This window comes from Diadema setosum, chromosome 11 (genome assembly GCF_964275005.1).
Source record: "Diadema setosum chromosome 11, eeDiaSeto1, whole genome shotgun sequence".
NCBI lineage: Eukaryota > Metazoa > Echinodermata > Echinoidea > Diadematoida > Diadematidae > Diadema > Diadema setosum.
Window position 1 is genome coordinate 24,606,853 of NC_092695.1, and position 16,753 is coordinate 24,623,605.

Below are 16,753 nucleotides of genomic sequence, written 5' to 3' on the forward strand. Positions count from 1 at the left end.
GTTATAGCCAAAGATGATTTAATTCTGTAAATCTCTGTGTGCCTGCACAGGATTGGAAAACGAAACAACTTTCTGTGTATAGAGCAGCGAAACAGAAACTGGTGCTCGCATTATTCTCAGTCACTTTGTTATGCATAATGATGGTTTGCTCATTGCAGTTCCGGAATCTCAGCTCGAGTGACTCGAATTGATCCCAAATCAGTCGGCATGCGTGTATCACCCAAAACAATATCTGAACACAATTATAACTGCAGTCCTCCATAGTCGGTATTGGTTGCCGATAAGGGCTGGTATCAAGTTTGATTTTCATATTATTTACAGTACCTTGTATTTAAATGTTTTCATCGAAATGCCCGTATACGGTATGCGTATCTCAGTTAACTCTTTAAACCATAGTTGTAATCTACGTGCCAAGAATCTCATGTTTTCAATAAGCGTGAACTCCAAGACATGTCGTGATAAGGACTTTAAGACAATAATTGGCATCGTCATTATAAAACGAATTCCCATTTTACAAGACACGTTTTAGATTTTAGATAGAAATATGGATTCGTTTGAATGCGTACAAACAGCTTCTTAAATCCTCTTACATTTTGTTTTTAAGATATGGTGTATACTTTAGAAGTGTAAGAAGCATGCTCTTGTTTTAGAGGCTTTGAGTACTGGTAAGAAGCATATGTTATTCTTATAGATTATGTGAATAAGTACGCATTCAAGAACGTTTTGAATAAAACGTATCCAGACAACTGCATATCATATTTTCACCTCTTCCTTCGTGCAGATGTATACTCTTGCCGAGAAGGTTAACTGTTTGATAGATATACTAGTAGTGCTCACCTTATTGAAAAGGTAATTGGGTAAATTTTTGGTTTCAGTATATTATTCAAACACAACTTAGTTAACTTTTACATTAACATTTTCACAACTCACAAATTCCACACGCACACACATTTCATGATTCACAAGATCCAAGTTACACTAATCCTATTTACTTTGCAGAGTGCAACAACAACATAAGTTATATACTGAGCGAATATGCTTACATCAGTTCGCACTATTCAAGGTTTAGAGTATAGTTAAGGAACTAAATCGTACCCGATTATGTGATTCTAAGTTGCACCTTCAGATGATGGGCAATATTGTCCCTATAAAGGAGCAGGCAGTGACCCTGACTTGCTCCTTTAAAGGAGCAATTTTGCAGCAGTCATGGAGCAAATAAGCACCACATAGGTGCAACATCATACCAATAAGGCACAAGAATGCACCCTCAAGAGAGGGTTAATTCTTGCATCCTTCGGGCATAAAGTTGCACCTAAAGGTACGAGGTTGCGCCTTTTTCAAGGGGGCAAAGTTGCTCCCGAGGGTGTAACTTTCACCCTTTCTTGCAGGTACAGAGTAGCACCCAAAGTTCCAAGATTGCACCCTCAAAACAAGGCACAATCTTGGAACTTTGGGTGTTTCTTTGCACCCTCATGAAAGGATGTAAAGTTGCACCAAGATGTAAAGGCTACACGGGGTGCAAAGGTGCGCCGAAAGGTAAAGGGTGCAAAGGTGCGCCGAAAGGTAAAGGGTGCAAGATCGCACCCTCAAGAAAGGTGCAACTTAGCACCACTTAGTGTGGGTGGAAAGATGCACCCTCAAGAAGAGGTGCAATCTAGCACCAATTAGTGTGGGTGGAAAGATGTACCCAAGGAGACATTTTCGCACCCTCAATAAAGGGTTCAACTTTGGACCCTCTCTGCAGTATTATTTTATACACACGTGAATTCCTTGTTCCTGTGAGCTACGTTTAATACGAGCGTGACCCAGTATTAGACACGTGTCAAGCCTTTGCAGACACAGGATTTTTTTTTCTTCATATTGTTTAAAGGTCATTTAAAACAAATTTAAATATATATTTATTTCTTTTAAGTTAAGAGGAGCAAATGTGGAGATCATGACCTGTGATACATGTTACGGGAAGTCTATATTTTTATGTGTACTCATTTTTTTTTTCAACTACAAGGAATTACCTACACGTGACCTATGAGCTAATTGGATAAAGAAGCTGAGCATTCCTTTTTTTTTCATCAGTTAATGTCAGTGCTGGTGTATTATTCTAGAAAAGTTGGCATCTAAATGCCCTCCAAACCAAGTACTTACTGTATAAAATTATATTCCTGTGAGTTACGTTTCTTATGAGCATGACAGATCTGTATGTATAGACACGTGTCATAGTGGTTACAAACACTAAGTTTCCTTTGCTTTCATCGTTATCAAGAAGCGATTTTGAACAATTTCAGATGTTCTGGTCTTTTTCAATTTCGTTACGAGAAGGCAATAATGATTTCATGTAAAACATGTTAAGGAAAGTTGATAGTTTGGTTATTTTATCATTACTCATCTTCGTCTTCTCAACAAGAAGATGATACACATGAGCTCATTTGCTAAAGAAGTTGAAGGATGTCTAATTGCTGGTAGCCACGTACCAGGGGCTTTTGTCATTTCGCATCATATTAATGTGACTAAAAAAAGACATGGCGAGGGAACATGCAATGTTATGCTGAGTCGAGGGGAAGGTGCGTTCCAATGTCTTTTGTTAAACATTTCAGCACTTCAGCAATGATTGACAGATGATGTCATCTCAAGAATATGAATATTGATTGGTTTGGAAGGATTTTTTTGTGGGCGTTCCCAAGTAATCTGAAGAAAAATAAAAGAAAAAATCATTAGAAATATATGAAATGTTTCTAGATATTCTTTTCACCGCAAAAGTGATGTTGAGGGTATTATAAATCAACACAGATTAACATGCATTTGGATTTCAGGGCCCCTTTAATCCCTCGAAACTAAGTACATGCAGTATTAGTTTATAGATAACATAATATTTTTGTTGTTGCTGTGAGCTTATTCATATGAATTTTAGACATGTTTCTCATATGTTTCTGTCATATGCTTTACTGAAGAACAGCAAATGTTGAGTTGGCAATGTTGGCAATGTTGGTATTGGCAAGAGAGGTTGATCATTACTTTACATTTAAGTTCATGCGAAGTGCTGGAGCATAAACTTGTCTTGAAATAATAGCATCCAAAACCCTCCAAACCAAAAACGTGCAATACTAGACACGACAGGAATTCCCTGTTGTTGTGAGTTATGTTTCTTAAAAACACAGATTTTTCTGCTTTTGCAATGTACTATGTTCAAAAACACTCTTGAACAATTTTCAGATTTCGTTTCTTTCTTAAGAGAAGAAAACGGTGAGGTCATGTGAAACATGTTCCTATAAGTTTTATTTCGTTAATAATTTTTCTTTACCCATCTCCTCAACCATAAGGTGATACGGTACCTAAAAAGTCATAGGCCAAAGGTGTTGAGCTTTACTTCCCCTTTTTAAAGTAAATTTAAGAGCTGGGGAATTATTTTTAAAAAGTTGGCATTTTAAGCTATGTACACCGAGGACGAGTCTTACTGAATGGATTTCTTGTTGCAGTAGAATTGTATTTTTTATGAGCTTGATGGAGTATTAGACAATTGTATAAAGTGTTTGCAAAAGCTGTTAATGTATTCCCTTTTGCTAATGTCCAAAGAGTTCATTTGCCAAGTTTTGATTGTCTTTTGTCTTAATCATTAGGGGTTTGTTTTATCATGGTCATAGAGGAAAGAAACTTAATTATAAAAAAAAGCCTTCATATAAGAAGAGATACTGACAATTTCATCAAAAGTTGTGATTTTCAACATTTCCAAAATGCAATTGATGAATATTTCTCCCCAGGGCACAGAAAGAAAGTAGTTTTTACTCTTTTTTTTTCACGCACGTCAGTATGTTATAATACCCGCGGGTTTACGCCCATCCCACCAATTTCCATCCGGATACTGTACCCGGCCCTGTTTTTTTTTATTATTTTTTTTTTATACTGCAAAGAAAATGAGAACACTGATGTTTGAGAAAAATCCCGACATGTTTGATTGGGCAATTCTTTTTTGATGTCTATTATTCTTTCCAAATAAGTTTTTTGGTTATCACTGAAGACAAATACAGATACCCTATTTCTTCTACCAAAACCACAGCACTGTATATTCTCATATTTCTACAGTATTTCGTCTCAACACTTGCCCTATTGATGTTTTAAAGCATGTTTCCCTGTGCGCTCAAGAAACTCCCCCATTAAAGGAGACCTCCGGGTGATTCTCAGATTTTTACATTTGTACAACTATAAATTAGTTATACTGAGGACAGAGTTTCAGAATTTGTGATAATTGGGATGAAGAATAAGAATATTTTCAAAAAAATAGAACAAATTGCAATGAACAAGGATGATGACATGGGAGAGTCACCATAAGAATGCATGAGTTGGGGCTCAAGGAAGCAGAACAAAAGAATAAGGCATGCATAGATTATACACAGGTAAACTCGCAAGCAAGCGGTATTGTTATGGAATTACACTGCTATCATTTCTGAAATAATATGTGAACCTTATAGCTGGTAAAATTGGGTGTTTGAGAGCGTCTGGGGGGTACGCCCCATCACTTAAAGCGTCTGGCAACGGTCATGCATTTATTCTGTAAGTGTAAGAACAAGTTCCAGTGGGTTTCATGGGGTTACTTTCCTAATTTTCAGCTAGGCTAGCCTAGCTGGTAAGAGTTTGGTCTTTGGGGCGTCTGGCGGCTATTGTCTGGCAACAATCATTCAATTATCCTTTGAGTGTATCACAAGAACAAGTTCCAGTGGGTTTCAGGAGGTTATTTTTCCAGCTATATATAGGCTATAAGTCTAGCTGGTAAAATTGAGTCTTTGAGGGCGTCTGGCGGCTACCCCCCCCCCCCCCCACCACCACCACCATTTAAAACGTCTGGCAACGGTCATGCATATATCCTGTAAGTGTAAAGAACAAGTTCCAGTGGGATTTACAAGGTTACTTGTTCAGCTAGGCAAGCCTAGCTGGACAAGGTTTGGTCTTTATGGGCGTCTGGCGGCTACCCCCCACCACTTAAAACGTCTGGCAATGGTCATTCATTTATCCTGTAAGTGTAACGAACAAGTTCCAGTGGGTTACATTAGGTTACTTTTTCAGCTAGGCTAGCCTAGCTGGAAAAATTTGGGTCTTTAAGGGCGTCTGGCGGCTACCCCCCACCACGTAAAACGTCTGGCAATGGTCATTCATTTATCCTGTAAGTGAAACGAACAAGTTCCAATGGGTTTCATGAGGTTACTTTTTCAGCTAGGCTAGCCTAGCTAGAAAAATTTGGGTCTTCAAGGCGTCTGGCGGCTACCCCCCACCACTTAAAACGTCTGGCAATGGTCATTCATTTATCCTGTAAGTGTAACGAACAAGTTCCAGTGGTTTTCATGAGGTTACTTTTTCAGCTAGGCTAGCCTAGCTGGAGTTGGGCCTTTAAGAGCGTCTGGCGGCTACCCCCCACCACTTAAAACGTCTGGCAATGGTCATTCATTTATCCTGTAAGTGTAACGAACAAGTTCCAGTTGTTTTCATGAGGTTACTTTTCCAGCTAGGCTAGCCTAGTTTTGGGGGGTCCTTTTTGTGGCCCTCCTGGCCACACCCACCACCGATGACCAGCCAGACGTGCATTTCCATACTCAGGGGCATATGTACTAAATTGCTATACACATAAAAATTGGTAACCTTTTCAGCTAGGCTGACCCCCGCTGGCTCCCGGACTAAGAGTCGGTCACATTTTTTTTTTTCTTGGCCTTATGCTGTTATACTGATGCAGTCTTGTATCTCCCATCTGGGCTGATTAATTCAATGTGCTGGACCAGGGATAGGAAGGTAGACTACTGTGAATGTGAAATAGTTCCAAGATGTGGACATTCTTGTTTACTTCTTGCAGTGGTAATGGTGACACAGTTATTGTGTCCATGTGAATCTATGGTATTGGTAGTGGTATACCAACAGTCAGCAAAAGTACAAACATCGAAAATTCATCTTACTGGACCCTTCATATAACTGTAGGGAACTTATTGTATTTTCTCTGATATTTATAGTTAATAATTTGCCCTGTTAAATGACTTGACACTGATAAATTGATGTCATCAGTAAATTTACTTATTAATTGACTTACTGTTGCATGTTCATTCTTACAGCATTGGATGGTGTTTCATCAAATGCCATGGTTGTTAGGATCATAAAGTAGACTAATCATTCTGTGGCTCTGGTTGAATTTTTTTGGGGGGCTTTTTTTTTTTTTTTTGCTTCTTTTGTGCAGGACCCAGAGAGGCTGGCCAGCATCGAGTACGAGGAACGACTGGAGAGGGCCACGGCTAAGCTTGGGGCCAAGTTCATCGAGTATCGCCCCGAGACGGGGTCCTGGGTGTTCCAGGTCCAGCACTTTTCCAAGTACGGCCTGACGGACAGCGACGAGGAGGACGGAACACAGCCCCAGGCCCAGCAGACTGCCAAGAAGGGCCAGAAGAAGGTATTAATCCGTTGAAGACAAGTCCCGAGAATACTAGGGCAGGTGTTTATGGGAATGCGTGTTACAGCAAAATCAGTCCTTCCTCAGCAGGTTAAAGTAAAGAGAGAAAGATGATAGATAGATAGATAGATTGATTGATTATTAGATTGATAGATAGTGGGTGGGTAGAGAAAGGATGGAGAAAGAGAGGAGAGATAGAGGAATAAAATTGTATGTATATGGACTAGAGGAAAGTGAAGGGGGAAGAGATAGCTAATAGATGGATGGATGGATGGATGGATAGAGCGAAGAGATTGAGGGATAGAATTATGAATATATGGACAGAGAAGAAGATGAAAGGGAAGAGAAAGCTGATGGATGGATAGATAGCTAAAGAGAGAGATAGATATATTGATAGAATTATGAATATGTGACAGAGATGGAGATGAAGAGGAAGAGACAGCGGATAAATAGATAGATCGATAGAGGAATAGAGAGATGAGAGATAGAGGGATAGAATAAAAAAAATATATTGACAGAGAGGGGGAGAGAGATGGGGGAAGAGATAAGGGATAGATTGATACAGAGAGCTAGAGAGACACAGGCAGAGAAAAGGAGAGAAAAGTAGCCAAAGATTTAAAAGGCATGCAGTAATGTTTCTACTTTATCTGTTACGCCCCTCCCCACCCCCTAAAAAATATACATCTATTCATCCATTAAAATAATATGCATATGTAGCCGAATGTGTATATTCCCAAAGAGTGATAGTTAAATGAATTGAGAGCTTGAACTTAGCCAAATGCTGCATGAGTGCAGTCCCCTAGGAATCACAGATTCATCTTTTCCAGTCAACCTGGAAACTGCACTCACCACTCATTTGTCACGTTTCCTCATGTCGACAGCTGCCAGCAAAGGATCAAGTCAAAGTTCCACCCAAAGTGCCAGAGGAGAAGCAGAAATCCAAGGCACCCCTACAGGAGAATGGAAGCGCCCAGCCCCCCAGTGAAGAGCCTATGAGGGAGGAGCCTGATTTGGACATGGACGCTATCAGTAACTGTAATGCTCCAAGAATGAGGGGACTTGCCAGTCAGATGATTCAGGATCACTTCATGGGTGGGGATGGTGAGTCAATTTCTCATTTTTTAACCCATTGAGGATGGACTGATTTTCCTACAACAAGCATTTCCCATAGACACCTGCCCAAGTATGCTCGGGACTCATCCTCAATGGGTGGAGTGTCTTATCTTGTGTCCTGGCTTTATTATCATTTGTATCTTAGCCTTTCTTAACCTTACATCTGTGAATAGTATTCACTGTAGGAGGAAAATGCTGCATCATCACCTTTTGAACTTGCAGCAGTGCATAAATTCATCTCATATCCTGCTCGTTACCTTTCCCAACTCACATAGAGTGCCTACTATTTCTAAGAAGATGGCTTAAAGGCAATCTGTTTTATGTGTGATCTAATACACTAGCTTCTTCTATTTCTTTCATTCACAAGGAGTGTAGTGGTTAAAAATCTGATGAAATACAATTTTCTCTTAGCATTTTTTGTCTTACTTTAGAGGAAGTAGACTATATGTGCTTATTCACTTCATACTTGTTTTTCATGCCACACATTAGTTAATGGTGTGGAGAAGATGATTGAAATAATTGTGCTATAAAGATTGTCATATATAGATAATGCTCTACTCTGTGAGATGAATATGTTGCAAACTTTTCCTCTGTGTATGTCCTAATCAGCAAAAACTAGATACACTTTGTTCCATTTTGCCCCTAGCTGGTGACTTGGACACCTTCATGCCATATGATGGTGCAGACCGTGACCAGCGACCCCACGAAGAAGCAGACATGGAAGGTCAGAAGGCGCTCGACGTGTCTCACCGCCTGGCATCAGCCCTGGGGGTCAGCTCCCACCGGATGCAGGTCATGAAGGCATCCTTCTTTGGTGAGGAGGATGAGCCCCTGGAGTACGAGACCCACTCCCGCTCGGGGCCGGCCGCCAAGGTTTCTGCATTTGACGCCAGAGAGGGTGCCCTTCTGAGACCCACTCGAGAGCCATTGAAGGACAGGGGATCGGCGCAGGAGATGTGGCAGGCCACCACCATGGGGAGCCCGGCCAAATACCTGGCCGGGATGTCCGCACCGACTGCCAGAGCGGGACCCGGGAGTCCCCTCCCGCGTCTCTTGAGGGAGTCCTTGGATGCGAGGGATGCGAGTCAGCTTGGTACGTCTAGGTCGTCACTCCTGGCGATACCCCACCAGATGCCCATAATACCCAGCAGTATGAGCCCCCGTGAAAAAATGCCCAAGGTGGTAGGATCTCGCCCCCACCTGGGTCTCATCCCCATTGAGCAGTCAGTCATGAACAGTCGCCACGACAGCGTGGCAGATTTAGGGCTTTTGATGGGGCGATCGTTCAGGGTCGGTTGGGGACCAAACTGGACTCTGGTCCACTCAGGAAAGGCTGTCGGTGTGGAGGGTGTCAGGCCAAAGGTCAAAGAGGAGCCCATGCCGTTTACACTCCTCACATCCAAGTCTGTCATCAAGCCAGCTTCAGAGAGCTCCCCTTTCAAGGTGACAATGGAGAAAGTGGACATAGCTCCCATGATCAGAAAGCCTGGACTAGCCACACAAATGTACGAGAGGTCATTGGAAGTGGAGCTGGAGCACAGCATGTGTGCCGTTGATCAGCCGTGCCCTGCATTCGCTTCTCAACCGGGCATCGATGCCTTGCACCAGTACATCGCTGTGTCCCAGAAGGACAAGCGGGAGGGTTCGGGAGACGAGTTAGAACTCTTGGAGCACACCCGACTGGTCTGGTCTCTCATGGGTGCCCTGTGGGGGGAACTTCCAGAGGAAGAGGGCAAACCCAGGCTGGACTCAAATGGCTATCCGTACCGCAAAGCAAGAAGGAAGGCGCTGTCGCGTTGGCTGTCGGATGCGTGCAGGCGACACATCAACAGTGAGGTGCAGGACTCTAAGTTTCGTCACCTCGGTCATGTGGAGGCCATCTTTGCTCTCCTCACTGGGCAGCAGATTAATGAGGCCTGTGTCCAGGCACAGCAGGCTAGCGACCACAGGCTAGCATTCCTGCTGGCTCAGGCGGGGGCTACCCATGAAGTGCGCCACCTAGTGACGACCCAGCTGATCCACTGGGAGCAGCTCCGTGCCGATCAGTTTGTTGCGGACGAGTACCTCAAAGTCTACTCACTCTTGGCTGGTCAGCTGGTCTGGCAGTCGTCCAGGGGGGAGGTCAATATCTGTGAAGACTTGGACTGGAAGAGAGCCCTCGCTGTTCACCTCTGGTACCACAACTCTTCTGTAGCCTCCATCATGGATGCTGTACATGCCTACGAGGAGGGTTTCACAGGTGAGAAACAGTAGGCAAATAATATCTTCAGAAGGGGCAGGAAGCAAGAAATGGGTTGTGCATCGGGAAGGTTAAATATTGCTGTCACTGTAAAGGTGCAAGTTTGTCCATCCTGCAAAACTGGCGTAGCTCATCATTGTAGCGTAAACAGCTGAACAACACGTCATAAAATTTGTGTCAGAGAGTGTATGGGAATTGAGAAGGAATATGTAAGTTATCGTCTAAATTTGATGTTTATTGCCTCTCCGATTATGATGTGATATATAAACATATATACATATTTCTTGTGTATTACATTGAAACACTACCAAACTTATTACCTTGGTCCCCCAATTTTTGGCAATGCAGGTGAATCGGCCCTAGGAGACTACTGCCTACCGCCACGCCCACCCTACATGGAGAGCAACCCAGGGTTCTACAAGGAGGACCTGAGTGCCCTGGAGGCTATGGAAGAGGGGGAGGAAGCCCCTCCCAGGGACCGCTTCCCTGTCTGGGACATGTGCTACCACCTCCTCAAGCTCTACTGCGACCGGACCTACCACATGCGCACCGTCCTGGCTCCAACGGCCCATTCCCCGTATCACTTGGATTACCGGCTCAGGTGAGTGATAATTTCTATTATTTTTTATTAATCACAAACCAAAAACACTTGTTTTGTAGAAACAAATGAAACTTTAAAATTTTGTTACTTTCTTCTGGCATGTTTGATATGGTACCAAAACTTGTGTGGTTTAAATCAACTCTATATTTTACAGTCAAGGTGAACATTGGGCAGGGTTCACTTTTAATATTGCAACTCAGGTAGGAATATCAACTTTGGATATAGATTTCTTGTTTTGTTTTAGTTGCTGTAAGAGTTTGAAGTTTGAATGTGGATGATTAGATGATAATTTCTTTCTTGTTTCTTTTAGCTGGCATGTTCTGCAGATTCTCCAGGCCCTTGGATACTCTCACCTCTCCCCGCACCGCCTGGCCCACCTTCACACGAGCTTCGCCTCACAGCTGGAATCCCTGGGCCTCTGGCACTGGGCAGCCTTCGTGCTGCTTCACGTCCCCAACGACCTGGCCCGCGAGGGCCTCCTCCGCTCCCTCCTGTCTCGCCACGTGACCCTCGACCTGTCGGGTGACCGTCTGACAACGAGGGAGCACTTCCTGGTGGAGCGGTTGCATGTCCCCCAAGAGTGGATCCACGATGCGAAGGCACTGAGGGCGCTCTACGAGGGCAGGGAGCGCGAGGAGGCGTGGCACCTGTTGAGGGCGGGGCGATGGAACGACTGCCACCAAGTACTCATCAAGAAGATAGCAGCTGATGCCATCATCAACGGTAGGCATGGCGATAATGACAGCACTGGAATGGGAGTAACTTACTACTGCAAATATTGCCTGGAGTGCCAAAGTGGAAACTTTCACACAATTATTTAATTGTTTCCCTTTCCATTTTTGACTTGACCAATTTTAGTAAACATGTGTTTTAATTGGGAACAAGATTATTTTTGTACATACATATATCTTCTCAAAATATTTGTGTGTTTGTTTGTTTTTCAAATTCATCTTTGCACTTCTTCAATAGAGAGGAATTTCTACATTGCAAGGTATTCCATGTTTGAAATATGCTAAAAAGTTTATTATACTCATACTGGGTTGTAAGTATCAATACCATCAAGGCTCACTTGTGTAAATGAAAGTTTAAAGTCAGATTCATGCTGATAGTTGCTTCCTACTGATTTTGTTGTTGTTTGCTTTTCCTCCACTATGTAGAGAGCTATGGATTCCTCAAGGGTGTCTTAGACGAACTGAGCTTTGTGGAGAGGTCATCTGTGATTCAGGACTGGTCAACCAATGGTCAAGTGTACCTGGACTTCATCAACATCAACAAGGTATTCCTCATATCAGTTTCCCTACAGTACATCTAATTTAAAAAGCAATGAGTAACAAATTTCAGTTTTCTTGGATTGTATCAGAGCACATAGATGTCCAAAGTGCTATACAAGTTATGATATTCCTGGTGAAATATTCCCGCTAGTAATCTTATGCTGAGCATATTGTGTGCAACTCCTGTGAACCACCCACAGTGCATGATTTGGCCATTAACTGAACACAGACCATGCAAGTTAGTTTCATCTTATAAGCCTTGAGAAGTCCCTAATGGCGTGGACATCTTGTAAGCATCCACTTTGAAACTGGAGACGTCGAAGTGATAAGCGCAGATCGAAATGCGTACATTCAGTAGATATTTGTCGTCGCTCAATAGACAGTTGTTAACCAGCACTGCGTGTAGTGTACAAAATAACACCACTTTGCAAGTGTCCCTTTCATACAGCATGATTGAAAAACAGAAGAGGATTAATGATGAAGATGACAGACAAAAGTTGACAAATAATAGGGAAAAAATGACACCCTGAAAAAACAAAGGTATGTAGAATACAGCAGTTCAAAAAACAAACCCTTTTAATTCAATTACTACTGGTAACAGTCATACAGCACAAACTGTCAATAGAGGCCCCATGTGGCTTAGCTTGCAATAAAAAACAAGACAAAAGTTGACAAATAATAGGGAAAAAATGACACCCTGAAAAAACAAAGGTATGTAGAATACAGCAGTTCAAAAAACAAACCCTCTTAATTCAATTACTACTGGTAACAGTCATACAGCACAAACTGTCAATAGAGGCCCCATGTGGCTTAGCTTGCAATAAAAAACAAGTTTTCCAAGCGATCTTTTGTGCAATAGAATTGGACCCACCTGCTCTGTCCTTACACATGTTATTCTCATCTTCAAAAAATCTTGCAGCGTCTTGAGGAGCTGCGTGGCCGTGATCCCACTACCTTCGAGATCGAGAAGCTTCATCCGGACATCGCATCCCTCTGCCTGAGGGTGGGCGGGGTCTACTGCCAGTCGGTGAAGGACCGGGTGTGTCGGTCAGAGATGGCCAAGCGGACAGCCAACATGATGAGGGCTGTGCTCACGCTTCAGGTAAGGGAATGACTTGGGGCACTGTGTCCATGTAGCATGACAGGGCTTGTTAATATTCAGCTTCCATACTGGCATCAAAAGAATACTTTACATGCCATATATTTCATGGGATTTTTATTTTTGCGAATTTAACAACACATAGAATTATCGACTCTGATCCTGATATGAATGTGACATGCATGCATACATTTCTCCTTTAATTACTGTATTCAACGATCGTGAATTTAAACACTCACATAATCAGTGGAAAGTCCTGATTCACAAAAAAACTGGACTTGGTAAATATACGGTGTGTACAATAATCCTGTTCATATTTTGCTTAATATGTTATTAATGAGTGTCTACTGAGAAAAAAGATCAGACAGCTCTCCCATCTGCCCACTCCCAACACGAACACACAGAAGTAGTGAAAAGAAATGCCAGTAACTTGAAATTTTGAAAAAAAAAAAAAATTCTGCACAGAAAGAGATGGGTGAGTCAGTCAGCCTATTGCAGAAGATGCCAAGGTAGTTGATTAAAGTGTGAAATAACAAAGTTTGTGCTTTCACCTCCATATTTTACTATGTCTATGCCTGTGTATCATTTTGACTGGATTTGGTTGGTGTTTTAATTTGTGCTCTTTTCTTCTTTCTTTCTCTCTGGTTTTGCCTGTCCTTTTTCTCTGCAGCAAGAGAGTCTGGCCAGTGCTGCTGGATCGCCACCAACATCAGGATCCAACCCCCTCATCCCGTCTCGGCTCCTGGCTCCACACGTCACCAAGCTCCCTCTCCCAGAGGACTACAGTCTGCAGGAGCTACGGCAGCTCACCAGGAGCTACATGCAGGAGCTAACGGCCTGATATGGACCTTGTTCATTCCCCCGCTCTCTGCGGGGAAGGAGTGAGAAGGGAGTGCATGGTCTGTCGTTGCTGGTGGAGCGGGGACAAGAGTCCGGCAGGAGCCCACTACATGTAATGCAAGGTCAGAGCACACATACTTCTGGCAGCAGGATAATAGGCTCATGGACAGATTGGGGGTGTGTCACATGTAGGAACGTGAAAGTAACTGCTGTGGAGCAAGGGGCTGTGTCAGCGTGTGGGAGCCTGGGTGGGTGCCAGGAGTTCTGCAGGGGGATTCCTGGATCCAGCATCCTATCCGCTGAGAAGGGGCTGAAGAGCGCGTTGGAAGACCAGTCGTTTCTCGCTTTGTGCCACTGGAAGGGGAAGCTCTGAGAGGGCAAATTTATGAATCCCTTGGCCAAATAGGGAGATGATGCAGTTATAAAACAATTTTTCTTTGGGTGAATTTTCAAGATGACATATCTGCTGTTCAGAGGTAATCAGGTCTCATTCATTTTAAGAAGATCAGGCATTAAGATTTTAAAAAAATTGCATCACACTACTTGTTTTTTCTTTTCTTTTTTTATTTTTTATTTCATGCTGCAGGAATGCCAATTAGAATTTATTTCTTCCCTTTAGATATTGTTAGATGATTATATTGTATGAGATACAGACCAGCCTGAATATGTGTTACAGTGTAAATAAAAAATATGGAGGTAAATTGTTTAAAGTACTAATCGTTTCAGCAAAATTCCTGTTGTTTATAGTTAACAGCAATGATAATGAATATGCTCAGGATATAGCAGTACAGCTCACATGGAAGCATTTCACATGATCCCCAGGCCATGTTGTGAAAGAAAGCTGTTCAAAATGTTTTCATTTAACTTGATTTTCATGCATTATTTTGCCAAAAAAGAAAAGGAGGCAATGTCTGTAAGTAGATACATGTTACTGCAACGTAAAGAAGTTAAAGATCCTACATTCTGGTAACAGTTGTATATTGCTTCACATACGTAAAACTTCAATATGTATTCGTGTAGCTGCAAGATTACACACATTGTGTTTGATGTGTATCACAGGGAGAGTTTTATTTTTCAGTCCAGTCTGGCATATGTAAACAAAAGTGCAAACAGGCTGTAAAAGCTGCTTTTGCAGTGTGAGGTCCTGTTAAATACAACGTTGGAAGTATTTGTACTTGGTAGTTTGCCAATGAATCGTGATTAATGTTGGTATGGAGCTCTACATGTAGTACAGTACGACTAGATTTGTACATGTATATATATGTGTGTATATTGTGTATGTATGAGTATTTCACCACAGATGTATGACACGCACAATACTCAAATTTGTGGGTTGGAAAATATCAGCGTTAAGATTTTGGTTTGAGTCCTGATGGAAAACCATGTGTGATTGAGGGACAGAAAGTTGTTTGTTGTTATGTGAAATATATGTAAGTCACAATTCGTTTTCATTCCAGTGTGCGACTCTTGACTGAGAAATGTTGTAAAATGACTAATTTCAGCTGCTTTGCTGATATATTTGTCAGAAAAGCTTAATATTGTAAAATGTCTTAGGTTGTAAGCAAGAGAAATGCGATGAAATAACACATAACTGGATATGTGTAAGCAAATGTCTATATGACAACTTACATCAATCCATCATTGGTACAGTATAACTGGAAGTCTACCTGATACAGAGTTGCTATGTTATGTGAAAAATATCATTGGAAGAAGAAAAAAAAACAATGTATCATCATCATAGCAGCAAAATAGTTCACACATCGATATAAGCGCTAAAAGGTCAAAGTACATTACACGTACGTGACTGTGTTATCACTTTTCCTGTGGAGGGTGGTGTTCAATTTAGGCACATGATTGTATAAATATATTTATATGTGTTATCGAATGATATTACTGGTAGCATGTTATGTTCAAGCAGATTTTGTATTATGTATGCCAAGATGACATTGATTATTCCGAATGTATGTTGATATTAATATAACTGGTTTATCACTCTCAATGCTTGCATCACTATTTAATGTCAAGTTCCTACCTTTAAAAGTTACTGTAAAACCCCAAACTTTCATGAATTTCGAGTTTTGTCTGTGGCAGTTCATGAATGTTTCTGGTTTTGCGGAAAGTGCTTAATACTGATGGTATTTAATCATGATGAACAGTACGTAGAATGTCCAATGTCTTCACATCTCCCACAGCTACCGTGTCCTGACGACTGAATGTTTTGTGGGGTCCATCGATTCTTCTTCCCAGTATGTCCGCATAATAATATCCAACATTCACTTGTCTTCTAGTGTTATGTCGCAGTAATAGCCTTACTCCCTTAATTAATCAGAGCACTTCTCTATTTTTTTCCAGACATTGCAGAGTCCTGGTAAAGGAATTCTCTATTGGCAAGCAATGGTGTAGAAATAAACATTAGATTCTACATGTACTCTCCACTGTTTCTCACAATGTTTGGATGTGAAGACTAAGCAAAATCAAATGATTCAAAGAACCAGTTTTGACTGTAGATCACATTGGTCATGTTGTGCTGTATGTAATTTCTGTAGAAAATTTAATTTTGTTTAAAACACAAAGATCTCAGTGCGAAAAAGAGGGGTTCCTCGTGTTCTGGCCTGCACATAGTAATGTGCAAACTTTAAGACCAAAGGCATGTAAGACAGCTGTCATTGTAATATTCATGTTTGTTCAATCATGACTTGTGGAAGGAAAAAAAAAATATGAGTAATGCTTTAGAGACATTTTGACTTTCAATGATGTACAGCCATTTTTTCTGGCTGTGGCCTAGTGTTGGTGTATGATAAAGTAAGTAATATGTTAATGTTATGGATGCAGGATTGTTGCAACAACATTTAACCCAAACTAAGAAATGTATGTTGTTTGTAAACCAGCTGAACATATTTCAGTTTGTGTCGCCATTTTTTTAAATAAATGAATAAATGTAATTTTGTTAGTAATGAAATGATGATTGGTCTAGTTCTCTTGAATTTTATGTTGTTTTTCTATCTACCAGCAATTTATTATTTTTTCAATCTGTTTAGTAAAGATTTGACCAGTTTCCTTTCGTTATATTGAAATTTCATTACATCCAAACAAAAAGCCATATAAAGATAACATAGAATATTGACTTGTTACTAAATTTCATTATGACTGTGTGTAATAATGGGAGTGTACAGTA

The 16,753-nt window shown here is 41.4% G+C and overlaps 1 protein-coding gene across 1 annotated transcript in view; it reads left to right on the plus strand.

Annotated features, from left to right (window-relative positions):
- The window catches only part of LOC140235192 (nuclear pore complex protein Nup98-Nup96-like), a 57,201-nt gene extending 40,664 nt beyond the window's left edge, over nucleotides 1–16,537 (plus strand). Inside the window, exons 22-29 of the mRNA XM_072315227.1 lie at nucleotides 6,206–6,415; nucleotides 7,297–7,516; nucleotides 8,175–9,767; nucleotides 10,116–10,368; nucleotides 10,679–11,091; nucleotides 11,526–11,644; nucleotides 12,559–12,741; nucleotides 13,409–16,537. Of these exons, the coding sequence (XP_072171328.1) occupies nucleotides 6,206–6,415; nucleotides 7,297–7,516; nucleotides 8,175–9,767; nucleotides 10,116–10,368; nucleotides 10,679–11,091; nucleotides 11,526–11,644; nucleotides 12,559–12,741; nucleotides 13,409–13,579 (3,162 nt within the window). The 3' untranslated portion in view covers nucleotides 13,580–16,537. The remainder of the gene's footprint in view (nucleotides 1–6,205; nucleotides 6,416–7,296; nucleotides 7,517–8,174; nucleotides 9,768–10,115; nucleotides 10,369–10,678; nucleotides 11,092–11,525; nucleotides 11,645–12,558; nucleotides 12,742–13,408) is intronic.
- Nucleotides 16,538–16,753: the final 216 nt, after the last annotated feature.